At 41.6% G+C, this 14,244-nt stretch overlaps 1 protein-coding gene across 13 annotated transcripts in view; it reads left to right on the top strand.

Annotated features, from left to right (window-relative positions):
* The window catches only part of nAChRalpha6 (nicotinic acetylcholine receptor alpha6), a 98,837-nt gene that overhangs the window by 67,986 nt on the left and 16,607 nt on the right, over positions 1 to 14,244 (top strand). For all 13 annotated transcript variants that reach the window (XR_016323187.1, XM_089727941.1, XM_089727939.1 and 10 more), the window contains 2 exons: positions 1,985 to 2,165; positions 6,934 to 7,009. Coding sequence is in view for 12 of the 13 variants with exons in the window: in XM_089727941.1 (XP_089584067.1) it covers positions 1,985 to 2,165; positions 6,934 to 7,009 (257 nt within the window). In the remaining variant the exon portion in view is untranslated. The remainder of the gene's footprint in view (positions 1 to 1,984; positions 2,166 to 6,933; positions 7,010 to 14,244) is intronic.

The raw sequence follows: 14,244 nt of genomic DNA, 5'->3' as shown, positions 1-14,244 counted from the left end.
AAATGTTTTTTTACTTTACTTGTCTTCTGATCGTCGCTCACGATGCTATTTTCTATTACTGAAAATACTATACTGAGATTTTTGAACTTATATCTCAAGGTGGATGGCGCATTTACGTTGTAGATGTCTATGGGCTCCAGTAACCACTTAACACCAGGTGGGCTGTGAGCTCGTCCACCCATCAAAGCAATAAAAAAAAAATTTTAGACATGTTAGCTGAAAACTTTAATGTTTTAATCGTATTTACTTCGTAATTATTTATTACAGTTTATATCTTCTACGTTTCCTGTCATTAATTTTTCGTAATTGAAGTATTGTATAATTGTTCTTGCCACAGATATACTATAATCCATGCTAATTAGCCGAGACGGAAGCTGGAAGTATTATTATTACAGTAGAATGTATTCCGTGCTTCTGACAATATGCGCATGAAGTGTGTTCACGAATGTTCAAGATTGGCAGCCTGTAGGGGAGTTGCACCAGATTTGTGTGATTTATAACACACGTGCCAGCAACAGTTAATAAAATACAATAGTATAAAGCTATTACTGCATGAAATATCGTTTGGAATATTTTTTGGTTTTAAAGAAAGTGTTTTGTTATATTTACGCAAACGAATTTTTATTATTATTTTTAGAAATTGTACAAATATGTATTTTATTATATTCATCTTTTATATGGCCTAGTCAATATTTAATAATTTTTTATTTAAGTTTTCGAATATCAAATATATATTTATAAAAGAGTAACAATTGCTGATTTCAGTTTTTGAAACTTTAATAAATTATGTTTAATTTTGAAAGCCTCGTAAGTATTTCAATTCTTGGTTTATTTTTATTTATTTTTAACTAAAATTAAATACACTTAATTATTAATAGAAAATAATAAGATGTGACAGCACAGTAGGACATTGGCCCGAATGTGACGATTGGTGCTTCAACCGGATTATAACGTCATATGTGACGTCAGATTTAACAATTAACTTTATGTTTTATTTACTTCAACATTAACGTAATTTTCCGTTCATTAATCACATGATGTTATGATCTGGAATAAAAAACAGAGTAACAATCGTTCGCGTGGAAAAAACGTGTCCTACTCCGTGCTGCCGCAAAAATAAATAAAAAATATAAAATATAAAACGTATATGGCACGCTAGTCGCTGATTTGAAACACCACTTGTCATCGCCTCGCCTATCAAACTTATTTTTTTACACTCTTGTTACACAAATATTTCAGTTTTTCATTATTTTCTTTGGAAAAACTGAAATGATGCATGTCTGATGGGGCGAGGCGATGACATCATATGCTGATAAAGATTTGTTTTTATTTTGGCTTGCCTTATCATCGGCAGCTCACTATACCTGTCCCAGATGAATCCGAAGCACTACAATAAAATAATTAAATAAACGAAAAGTAACTTTCATATAAAATAAGAGCTTTACTTTTTATTAAATATGCTTTTGATGTAGACATTTAAATAATTAAAATCTACGTTTAATGTTGTGTAAATAATAAATCAGTATGATCTAAATAAAAACGGAGTCGTCCACACTTATGCTTTCGCGCCAATTAGTTCGGATAAAAGCTAAAAAGTTAAAAATATAAAATTGTAAAATATAGAATTTTAACGAAACATAAAAACCACTCAGATTAGCACTATGACTTCAGCTTTCTGGTAATGTCAAATTAAATGCGTAATTTCTTCTTTTTGGGGTATTGCCGGAGCAAGTAATCCAACGCTCTGACTTCTGCCGAAGGTTAGGAAACCGTTGCGATGTTATTCATTCTCATTCAAGGTGCATTTCGAAATGTCGAGATCAGGATAGCTCAAACTGTTTGAAATTATTCTAGAAAAAAAAACAATTAGAGATCATTCAGAAAAACTACTCGGAAAAAGAGTTAAATTGAAATTCCAAATTCTTACTTATTATTTAAAGACTTTCTTTTGACCAAACAAAAAATTGTTTGCCTTGATACCTAGTGCTGACGAGGGTTTTGACGGGACATACCAGACGAACGTGGTGGTCAGAAACAACGGCAGTTGTCTGTACGTGCCCCCGGGCATTTTCAAGAGCACATGCAAGATAGATATCACGTGGTTTCCCTTCGACGACCAACACTGTGATATGAAGTTTGGTAGCTGGACATATGATGGCAATCAGGTATAGAATAACATTGGACTGTACCTCTGCTAGCTACTGCTACATGGAAGCTAGGATCTTCGTCGTCAGTTTTTTTATTGCCGAAATTACAAATTTGTTTTCGCGACAAATCAAAGATGTAAGTCGCGAAAATATTATGAATTAGATTTTAAGCGCTTAATAATAATATTATGCAAAAATTACAGAAAATGTGTTAGGAGAAATTGATAATAAAATTATGTCAAGAGTCATACACCTTAAGTGGATATAAACTATTGAATAGCCTGGCGAGTTTGTTTGTAAGCCTGTTTATTATTCAAACTTATACTCTTAGTTCACAGTTCAAACAAAGTAATCGACGAAGAAGATCTAAAAACTATCAACTGCTAAGCCGTTATGAAATAATTTAAAAGAGCTTAGCTTAAATAACTAATACTATAAATTATTTCATGTAGCAGCAGCTTATGTTATTACATTTTAAAGTTAAATAAAACTAGTATTATCCTATTAGTTTCTTTGAAGTAGCTTCCATACACGAGTAGGGCTGTAGGTGTAGGTGTTAGGGGGAATCAAGGGAACCATGTGAGAAAACCAGACGGATATTGTTTCATGATATCCTAAAAGTTTTGAACGTACTATTTTGCATGATGCAAAATTTGTCAACGAAGTGACCATACGATAATAAGGAAACAGACACGAGACTAAATTATGCTGCCATACGAATTGCATTTACGTTTTGGTATCTCTATTTGTATGAGGATGTAAGGGAACCACTCTGGAACACAGCAGCTTCGTAAGAATTGTAATAACAAATAAAACTTTCTATATTTTGTTTCAACCATGTTTCGATAATTTGAATTAAAACACAACTGGAACGGTTATTAAATCTACGAATATATTAAATCATATTTTAGTATATTTAAATTAAATAATTTCACACAACAGGCAATGTGTTCATAGTCTCTGACGAGAGCTAGGTGATTATTTCAGCCGTCATGAGAGCCTAAGGTTGCAAGTTCATTGAACTATTACTTTTGTACGATATTCATTGTAGATTGCATCGATTCTATTTCTATGTCCGGAGCGGTTCCTTTACTCCCTGTGTTTTGCATGAGTCTTTGTTTATAAATCGTGTTAAAAGTTAGCGTTTTATTATCGATTCTCGACTAATATTGAAAGTGTTTCCCGATACCAATCTAGTTTTGTAGCGTACTGCTTTAATTTAGAATGTTTTTTATCAATTTTAAATTCCTTAACGTTATCTACTTCAGTAGAATATCTAAAAAACAACCATAGCATTGTAACAAACGTCCTGACAATGGATGTAGTGCAGGGTTCATAATATTTGCGAATCAGTGTAACTAAATACAAATAAACTAGATACATACTTTCAGTATTATAAGAGATGGGTTGATTTTCCCTCATTTTGCATACTGTATTGTGAAATTGAACTTAAAGATTTAACTCTATCGCGGAGCTAATACGTAGATTTTTCCTATTTTGGTTAAATCACCAAGCATGTTGAATCATTAACTCAACTAACTTTTTGACTTCGATACAAGTACTTTCCACTGTGTGTGGTCCAATGAGGTTTGCGTCTTGGCTTGAAGCTCACGAAAGGTTGACTGATCGACCGATCTTGGCTTGATAGAAGGATGTTGTAGGCCATCTTTCGTGAGATCCAAGTCAAATATGCGTGTAAATTATATAGTCACTTTACTAGCCTTGTCTTTTCATTTTATTTTACTATCTCTGGTATTAATATAACTCCAGTTTACAATTCTTTTTTTGTCTTTTCGTTCTTCTATAAACTTCTAGTTGTATTGTATCATAGTTCCCCTTCATCATTGTATTATATCAGTCTATTTTCCTTATGAAAGAGTTCAGTAATGTACAATATCTTGATATATGCTTCCATGTAGTGCTTGCTATTGTGCCACATGTAGACTTGTACACAATCTTTGCATGTATTATATCGGTACATTGATTTTTATATTAACACTCGCAAACATATTTTTATTGAATATATATTTCATAATTTAATATCGTCTCACAAAGGTTTTGAAGGAGTAATCACACACACGAACGCCGTCTATAAAGGACTCTTCCCGGCGCCTCTAACTCACCTCTCTAGTGTTATGTCCGTGTAACTTTCTTGAATAATTTCACACGAAACTTCTGTCTCTGAGCTCATTATGATTCACGTGATAGTGTTTGTTCCAAACTAATCTAAGTTGAGTCTTACATATTAAGTTTTCATAATTCGTGTCTTAGTAACGACTTGGAGCAATGGTTATCGTCTAGAACTACGTAGATTGGGGTCAGACCATCTGTGTTAATTAATCGCGCTGTTTATTGTTTCGATGGTTCAAAATACAAACCATTTAAGTATATGTATTTATATTTTATTTATTTTATTTTATACTTATTGTACACAAAAGAAAATACAATAAAAAACAGATTTAAAGAATGTCTAAATACTATGTACTGTAGTATTTAAGTATATGTAAGTATTAATGTTGAGAGGCGGGGAACACACACCCTACATGTATAGTATCAGCTAGCGCTAAGAGACGACCGCAGTTTTTTGACATTGTCATCACCCTCTGGTACTTCGGGCGTGTTGGCTGTGGTGGTATCACACCGTATGTGTTCACAACACTTTCTCCAAGAGTATAACGGATAAGGCAATCCATTATATAAAAACAAAACGAGAAACAAAATATTTATGTAATTATAATGGAACCATTTTAAAAATCTCTAGTGAATTTAAAATCTTAAATAAAGAACATCAAGACAATTTTAAAGGCAAACACCCAGAAAATAGGGAAAATCGCGATAAAAACATTCCATGCTCCATCAAATTGTATTCTGTTTAAGCTTGTCCATTATTATTCTGTTGATTCAAAGGGTCCTCGTTCTGAAGTACTGAACATCGGTAGGGACCTCTCATTCTTGGGCGGATGTTACAAGCGATGGATGTCATTTTGTCAAGGCACTTCACTTTGCATAATTCGGACTAGAATTTCAGACATAAATTTAGCGAATCCTTGTTTCGTCATAAGCCGACTTGTCGGAATGGTTGACGATTTCAAACACAAAGCCGAGTTACTTAATTGCTCTCGTGGTTTAGTTTCCGCTGATTCTATTATATAATTAGATACTCGCCTAACAGTTTTTGAACCGTCGTTAAAATGGTAAATACCACATTAATGCTACCATAATCTTTATGATATTACCACGGAGCTAGTTTCTATTCATCTTAAAAGTATTTTGGGTGTTCTACAATTAACAATCAACGTTCATAATCAATTCGAGCGTCCATGTAAACCAACCACTTTATAACACTCACACGCACTTACACACATCGACACAACACAATCAGATTCAAACTTATTCTGCAAGTTATCATTCGACAAAATTAATCTACCTATTTAATTGCCTTACCTTTACCTTAGTTGGACTACCTGTTTTCATTAATCATGTTAACATTTTTTGGAAACATAATGTGTTTCTTTAATTGGCTCATGTTTGTGAAAACATCATCTGTACCCTGTGTCTAGTTAAGTGCTGTTGAAACATTGTTGATTAAATAAATAAGTAAATAAATAAATATGCTGTTGATACGAAGGCACAATTCTGAGATGTAAGAGCTTATTCAGATTATACTAAAAGTCTTATATACGCAAATTTAAGCCTTAACGCGAGTACTCATGTATGGTAATCTATTGATGGGTACATAACAAATGGTCGGGGATAAGCACACACGATCATCTGGCCTCGAAATAGGATTGTCCGTACTATGGAAACCAGAGACTGATATATGCACATATCTACTTATATACGTTTAAATAAATGCTTATATCATATCACGGGGTGAAAGATTAGTTGGTTTAAGTGACATTTCGCTTGATACGTGACATTTATCTTTGTAATTAAAGGTTTTATTCGGTATTAGTATCAACAATTCGGTGTTTTTAATTGAACTTCAATTATGTTTACGTCATTCGAATAGCTGAAGAAGTTTTTTTTGTCATGACATTTTTCCCAGATTTTAACCTTTAAATGGCTCACTTGTAAAGTTGTAAAAATGTCGCTTAAGCCAAATAGTATTTCACCCCTCGATCGGAAACACACAGACAAAGATTACAACTCATTCTTCATACGAATGCTTGCTCTATGTGCGAAACTTTATTTTTTATTTATTTATTTAATATATTTTGTACACACAGCTGTTAGAAGAAACACGACAATAAAGATACAGAGTACAAGGGCACTAGTTATTTCATGTTGAAATCTCTTCCAGTAGGCCCGCAAAAGGAAAGAAGAATTAGGAACACAAACCTAGTGCATACAGTAAACATTACATATAATAATATATACATAACATATATAAGATACAAAACAATATACATACATACAATTTTTTTTTTAATTTTCTTATTTAATCCATGCAAATACAACATTATTTTAATTAATCCATGCTTTCAAGACAACATCTTCTTTGCTCTTGTAGTTAGATATGATTCGCTTTGACTTTACAATCCTTAATTACTACACACGTAGATATTTTATTTCGAATTAAAAACATGGCTGCATTTTTTTTTACATTAAGTGTTTACATTTTGAAAATTCGTATGGCAGTTCCGTGAGATACAAGCATGAATGTCCTTTTAGTAGCGCACTGTGCCCGTGTGTCCACCCGCCTGGAGGGCCGCATGTTTCCTGCATGATTCCCTATAGATATTTTAGTGCATTTGTTCTGGGCTCATTCTGTTTCCCCTGACAGCTGGACCTCATCTTGAAAGACGAAGCCGGTGGCGACCTATCAGATTTCATCACGAATGGAGAATGGTACTTAATAGGTAAGTCTATATCGACGCTTGAAAGGCAAACGTGACTTTTTTTATTGCTTATATAGGTGGACGAGCTCACAGCCCACCTGGTGTTAAGTGGTTACTGGAGCCCATAGACATCTACAACGTAAATACGCCACCCACCTTGAGACATAAGTTCTAAGGTCACAAGTATAGTTACAACGGCTGACCTACCCTTCGAACCGAAACGCGTTATTGCTTCACGACAGAAATAAACAGGGTGGTGGTACATACCCGCGCAAACTCACTAGAAGTCCTACCACCAGTAAAAGTCCAGTTTCCAGTCCAAAAACCAGTCTATATCGAGGCTTGAAAGGCAAACGTGACTAAGCGACAATAACTGCTTTGTACATTAATGATAGGCAATAACCATATTCGATGCGCAAAATAAATATATTTCTAGGTCTATTAAAATAATTTCAATCCTACAGCTAGATTCGTTAAAATATAATTTTTTTCAGGTATTTCAACTTTCAATTAGTCTACTGTAAACTTCACGCATTATCGCTTAGTCACGTTTGCCTTTCAAGCGTCGATGTATATTCTTAACTGTAACATGTAACTTCTTTTTTTTTTTTTTTTTTTTTTTTTTTTTTTTTTTTTTTTTTTTTTTTTTATGATTGAAAGTTTACTGGTGGCCCGAAGGCCTTTCCAGTTTCACCAGGACAGGTGGGCGAGCAAAGGCTCAGCCAAGAGGGGTGGGATTTGCTAACAACTGCCCGAGCGCCTCCGAAGGAGACCTAACAACTCAAGAGCAATTGTTTCGCGAATGAATCTACTACCGGATCGGAATCGCGACCCGCTGAGAAGATCCGGCGAGAAACTCAGCGGGCTGATGCATGGGTTAGGTTGCACGTCGACCTCTTTGTCGAGTTCGACGAGTACGGTTACCGGGGTCCCTAAGCCTGCCCCTAGTATTAGAGCTGAAGGCATCTAATGCAAAGGTTATTGGATCTGATGGATCCGTAAGGACGTGTCTAGGGCGTCGACGGTGACTGGCTCCTGCATGATCAGGATTCGGAGAGTAGTCAGCGGCGGCAACGATAAGGCGATTATCATGACGCATAGCCTTATCGAAGTATCGTTCCGACGCTGACTTCATGTATTTCCGAATTGATTCGAGGCCCAGGTCGTCGTGTAGGTCAACGTTCCTCACGAACCACGGAGCGCCGACAGCTAACCTGCAAAAGCGGGATTGTAGGGATTGGAGGGTGTCTATGTGTGTGCGGGCCGCGTGAGCGAACACCACACTCGCGTAAGTCATGACGGGCCTTATGCAAGTTTTGTAAAGTGTCACCTTGTTCCGAAGGGACATTTTACTCCGCTTACAGATCATGGGGTAGAGTCTACCGAGAATAAACGCGGCACGGTCACGGACTGATTTTATATGCGGGCGGAATGTCATCGATGCATCCAGGGTAACGCCCAGGTACTTGACCTTCCTGGCCCAGGGTATGGGTTGTCTAAAGAGAGTAATCGGGGGTGTGAGATTCCTCCTCCTAATCCGGGAGGAAATCCGTGTGGAGCTTCCCCTCTGAAATAGCACCGCAGTACTTTTCGCTGGGTTGATGTCTATGCGCCATTTTCGGAACCACTGTCCTAGGGCTAGGGCTGCGCTCTGAAGCTTCTTCGCGATTAGGGACTTATTTCTACTAGAATAGTAAACAGTCGTGTCGTCGGCGAATAAAGCTAAATGGGTCGGCGGCGACCGGGGAATATCGTTGACGAATAAGCTAAATAGGAGGGGTGAGAGGACAGAGCCTTGCGGGACTCCAGCTGTGAGAGGTCGTGGGGAGGAGCGGGTTCCCTCGACTCGATATCGAAAAGAGCGGTTCGACAAGAAGTCCCGTATGATGAGCACGAGACTATCCGGCACGCCCATGTTGAATAGTTTGAAAATCAAACCATTGTGCCAGACTTTGTCGAACGCTTTTGCGACGTCGAAGAAGAGAGCTCCCGTGTATAACGGTTTTGGTCGATTAAGCCCCACAAGAATGTGCTCCGTGAGGCGGTGCACCTGTTGAACGCATGAGTGATTTGTACGGAATCCGAATTGTTCATCGATGAGAATGCCCTTGGATGAGACGAAATCTCTGAGGCGCTTGTAGAGCAGACGCTCATACAGTTTGCCTAGAGACATGAGGAGGCTAATCGGGCGGTAGCTCGTCGGATGATTTTTTGGTTTACCGGGTTTATGTATGCCGATAACGTCCGCTTCTTTCCACACCGCGGGAAAGATACAGTTCGCCATAGCGGCATTGAAAATAGATGCCAACATCACGATGAGTTGGACGGGTAGAAGTTTAATAACGCGGTTAGATATACCGTCGGAACCGGGAGCCTTGCGAGGACGTAGGTCTTTGATCAAGTCTTTAACTTCCATCGGGGTGACGGGTGGTAACGCATCCGAGGGTGGCAAGGAGGCTCTGCGTTCTACCTCACTGTCTACAAATTCTACATGAACAGGGTCCACGGATTGAGTGCTGGGCGTGCACTGGGTTTGCAATGTATCGGCCAGCAGCTCTGCTTTTTCGTCATCATCAAAGGCCGCGAGTCGGCCTGAGGGGCCTACAAGGGGGGGCATAGTTACTACCGTATCCGATTTGAGAGTACGAGCTAAGCGGTAGTAAGACCTTTGGGAGGGCGCGAGTCCTTCTAAGAAACCAGACCATCTGGCATCTCGGACTTCGGCGATGCGAGACTTTACGTCGCGTTGTAGGGCACGCATTCGAATACGATTTTCCGCGGTAGGATACCTGTCGTAGGCGCGTATCGAGGCGTTCTTAGCTCTAAGAAGTTCCCTAATATCGTCGGACAATTTGAAGCGGTGAAGGAAGTCCTCCGCTACAACTTGTTTCGATGACCTATCTAATGTCGAGGTGATGTGTGATGTTAAGATGTCTATGGCTTCAGCGGTATCCTGAGGAGACGGGGTAGAGTCCGGGTTAAACGGGAGCGATGGTGGATCAGATTCAGCCAGGCTGATGCCCAGCGTGTGCCAATCCACCACAGTCCTCGTGACGGGAACGGAATCGGGAGCGCGACCGAGCTTCATGACGACGGGACGGTGGTCTGAATCTAACTCTGAAACTACTTCGATCGAGTGTAAGCGCAGAGTTACGTTTTTTAATAACGCTATGTCGAGTATATCCGGGCGATGCGCGATATTTAGCGGGTAGTGAGTCGGGGTTAACGGAGCGACGATATCGAAAGCGAGATCATCGACTAACGCGTCAAGCCGCCTGCCATTCGGAGTTGTGGTGTGTGAGTTCCACCTGATGTGTTTACAATTTAGGTCGCCCGCCAGAATGACAGAGCTCCCCATACCGAGCAGCGCCTCAATATCACTGCTTAGAACGATCTTATCCGGTGGAAGATAAACGGACGCGATAACGATCGGCGCGTGTCCCGTCAGTGAGATTCGGCACACTGATGCTTCGATATTAGCGAGCGCGGGAGGATCGAGCGGGACGCAATGCAGGGCTCTTCTATAGTAAATAACGGTACCACCACCACGGGCAGAGAGCCTGTCGTTCCTGACCATGTTATAGTTCGCGATTTTAGGGTCACGGCGCGCGGGCTTAAGTAAGGTCTCCTGCACTAAGAAAATGTCAATTTGATGGTCACGCAAAAAATCACAAACCTGATCACGTTGATTTGCGAGACCGTAAGCGTTAAAAAATCCTATTGTTACGGATAAGGGTTTTATTCTACTAATGTACGCCATTGATTACCGGCGGAGTGAGGGGAGGACGTACGTATTTAACGACGCGTATACGTCAGCGTATTCTTGCACAACGGCGATGAAATGTTGTGCAGTGGAGGCGGCGCGAATGGCGTCACCCAAAGCGTTAACACGCTCAAAGTTGATCGACTGGAAAAAGTCGATCGCTAGAGCGAGATTTTCGGACGCGGTCGGAGGGCAGGTCGCGGGGGAAGGACGTATCGCGGGGGTGGGACGAGTCGCGGGGGAGAGAGTTGTAGCCGTGTTCGTGTACGGCAACGGTTTAGCCCAAGCCGAGACGCTGGGCACCGACGCCGGCACGAAAGCAGGCTTAGCCTTCGGCACAGAGGGAACCGTGGCTTTGATGTCTGGGCCGGAAGCTCGGAGGCGGTTTTGACGGGCGACGCGGCGATTTATTTTTGGAGCTCGGGGGCATCCACGGTAGTTCGCGGGGTGACCTTGTGTTCGGCACAGGACACAGCTAGGCGGTTCCGTCGCGGTTTTTTGGTCGCGAGCGCAGAGGGCCGTGGCATGATCGCCCAAACACTTAACACATCGGGGGCGCGCGTGACAGTTACGGGAAGAGTGCCCGTACAGTTGGCAGTTATGGCACTGACTAGGAGTGCCTTTTTTATGGGGGACTTCGACGGCAATACCGGAGAGCCTACAGACAGTCCGAATGTTAAAAATTTGCTTACCCTCGGGGGTAGGCTGGAGGGCGACTAAAACCATATTGTATGGCTCCCTACCGCGGCCGGTGTGCATGCGGTGCACGGAATTTACTGGTAGGCCTTGTTCTATCAGATCTGCCTTGACGAGATCGGCATCTAGCTCCTTCGGGATTCCACGTATGACAACGCGGAGTTCGCGCTCCTCCTGGAGCGTATAAGTGTGGAAACTTATACGCTCCTTTCGGAGGTAACTTGAGAGGGCCCTATGGTCGTCGGGTGTCGTTACTTTTATTTGAATCCCGTTGGCGAGATTACGGGCGCTGGCAAAATTAATATTTTTAGCCTTAAGGGCCAGGGAAACTCGGTCCCAAGCTGCCTTCTCTTGAAGGATAACCGGGGGAGGGGTCTGAGTTTTAGATTGCGCCACCGGTCGCGGCGACGGAGTGGCACGGGCTGGAGGCGCAACGGGAGTCTGAGGGCGGGGGCGCGACGCGTTCGCGGCTTTGCTAATTTTAGCGGCCGCGAGAGCTCGAGACTCCGCGGCACGCTTCTTACCCTTTTGTACCAGGGTGAATCCATCCGTCGATGAGGCGGGGGCGAGGTCGACCTCCATCTCCGAGTCAGAGTCGGAGGACGAGGAGGCGGGCGCAGGTGACCTACAAGCAGGAGTTTTGGAGGGCGCGACGGAGGCCGCGGATGATCGCGCTGCTGGAACGGTGGCCACGGCGGACGACGCAGTAGTTTTACTCGCAAGTATAGGCGACGCGGGAACGGCAGGCACGACGGAGGCTGCGGTGCTCGATGTAGACGCTTTGCACGCAGGTACAGGCGACGCAGGAGCAGCGAGCACGGCGGAGTCTTCGAGAGAGCTCGCAGTGTGATTGGCCTTGAAAGCCAGAAACTCTGAGGCGAGCTGTGGGTGACGAAGTCGGAGGAATTCCACGAATACAGCGTCCATGATCGCTGAGTACCCAGGTGGGGCGGCCCCGGGTCTTGAAAACACTCGCCTTGCGGCGAGGCCCCAACTTCTCGGACCTGAGCGGTTCTATTGAACACAGGTGGCAATGCGGCGCGATTACTACAGGACAAAGAAAAAGCACAACAAAACAGAAATTACAAAAAGAAGCAAAACAAATAAATACTTGCAGGAAAACACTTTGTCGGCAAATGTTCCACGAACACAAAAATAACTAAAACAAAACAAATAAAAGCTTCCAGGAAACACACTTGGTCGGCAGATGTATCACGAACACAGGCCGCGCGAACAATGGCCGGGCTAACAAAAGCCGGGCGAACAAAGACCGGGCGATCGAGTGGACGATGAGCACGTCCGCACGTGACGGGTGCCTCTATCGGAATGATGTAACTTCTAATTTTGTACTGTGATTATTATGATGGCTGTTTTAAGACGGTCCCGCTGCGTGAGTGTTTTATTTTTTGAGGTCATGTTTAGTACATCACGGATGCGTATATGGTGATGAGTGGTGTGTTCTAACCTCTTTTACATACGGTAGGTTTTTACATCTGATAAATCTGATATGGCGACCGCGTACCGTACTGCGCAGCGGAAGTAGACTTCCCATGAGGTGGATTGGCGAGCTATTAAAGTTAGTGGGATTCCGCTGGGCGGAAGCTGTGCAGGACCGGCTATTGCGGTGGATCTTGGGAGAGACCTATGTTCAGCAGTGGAAGTATGTGGACTGAAGAAGAAAAAGTAACATAAATAACAAAAAGACAAAAAAACTACTGATATGGCTCAAGTGGACCCTAAGCCCAGTTTAAAAAACAGCGATATCTCGATTGATTTAGCGGTAGGCAGCGGCTTGGCTCTGCCCCTGCCATTGCTGACGTGCACGAGCGACGGTAACCATTTACCATCAGGTGGGCCGTAAGCTCGTTTCAACCCCATGTCAACTAAATAAGTCAAGATCTAAATAAAACGAATCTAAAACCCTATCTAAAATAGATCACGAATTGAGTAACCACATCTGACGTCCAAATTTAACCCCATCAAAAAAGAATAGTTTCCAAAAGTGATCCATTCTTAAAATAAAAAAAATTGATGTTCCTAAAAATGTGCTCTCGCCATAAAGTCCTGTTTGCCTTTGATATGTGAGATACCTTTTTCGCCCGGCCGTGTTTATTAAAGGGTGCACACGTTTGATCGGTTCTGAGCTCGACAGGCATCTTGCGCTATCAGCCTTGACACCGTTCACGTGGCTATAGCTAAAATTACTTTCCCCGTATATAACACACTTTTATACGTGTATTCAGGCTATATTATTATCATAAAGGTACACAGTTTTATTCTATTGTATACATACTTACATGTATACAATACATACATACATACAACTACTTTACTGGTGGTAGGACCTCTTCTGTGTCCGCGCGGGTAGGTACCACCACCCTGCCTATTTCTGCCGTGAAGCAGTAATACGTTTCGGTTTGAAGGGTGGGGCAGCCGTTGTAACTATACTGAGACCTTATAACTTATATCTCAAGGTAGGTGGCGGTATTTACGTTGTAGATGTCTATGGGCCTCGGTAACCAAACACCAGGTGGGCGTGAGCTCGTCCACCAATCTAAGCAATAAATAAAAAAAATTAAACATTAATGTTATGTATGTCCGTGGTACGCCGGAAACCTATAGACGCAAAACAAGTACAATCAGACTCTGACTAGCAAATTTGATATAACAAAGATACTTGACTCTGACGGGGAATTGAACTTACGTTCTTTTTAGTAAGGCCACTTAAAAGTGAACCCGCATTTACCTTTGTAACAGAGAGGTTTTCTTTTTAATTTTATATGCAGACAAGGTTTCG

The sequence above is a fragment of the Bombyx mandarina genome, chromosome 05 (assembly GCF_030267445.1).
Source record: "Bombyx mandarina strain Sakado chromosome 05, ASM3026744v2".
NCBI lineage: Eukaryota > Metazoa > Arthropoda > Insecta > Lepidoptera > Bombycidae > Bombyx > Bombyx mandarina.
Note: the sequence above shows the minus strand (reverse complement) of the source record. Positions and strands in the feature narration are given on the sequence as shown.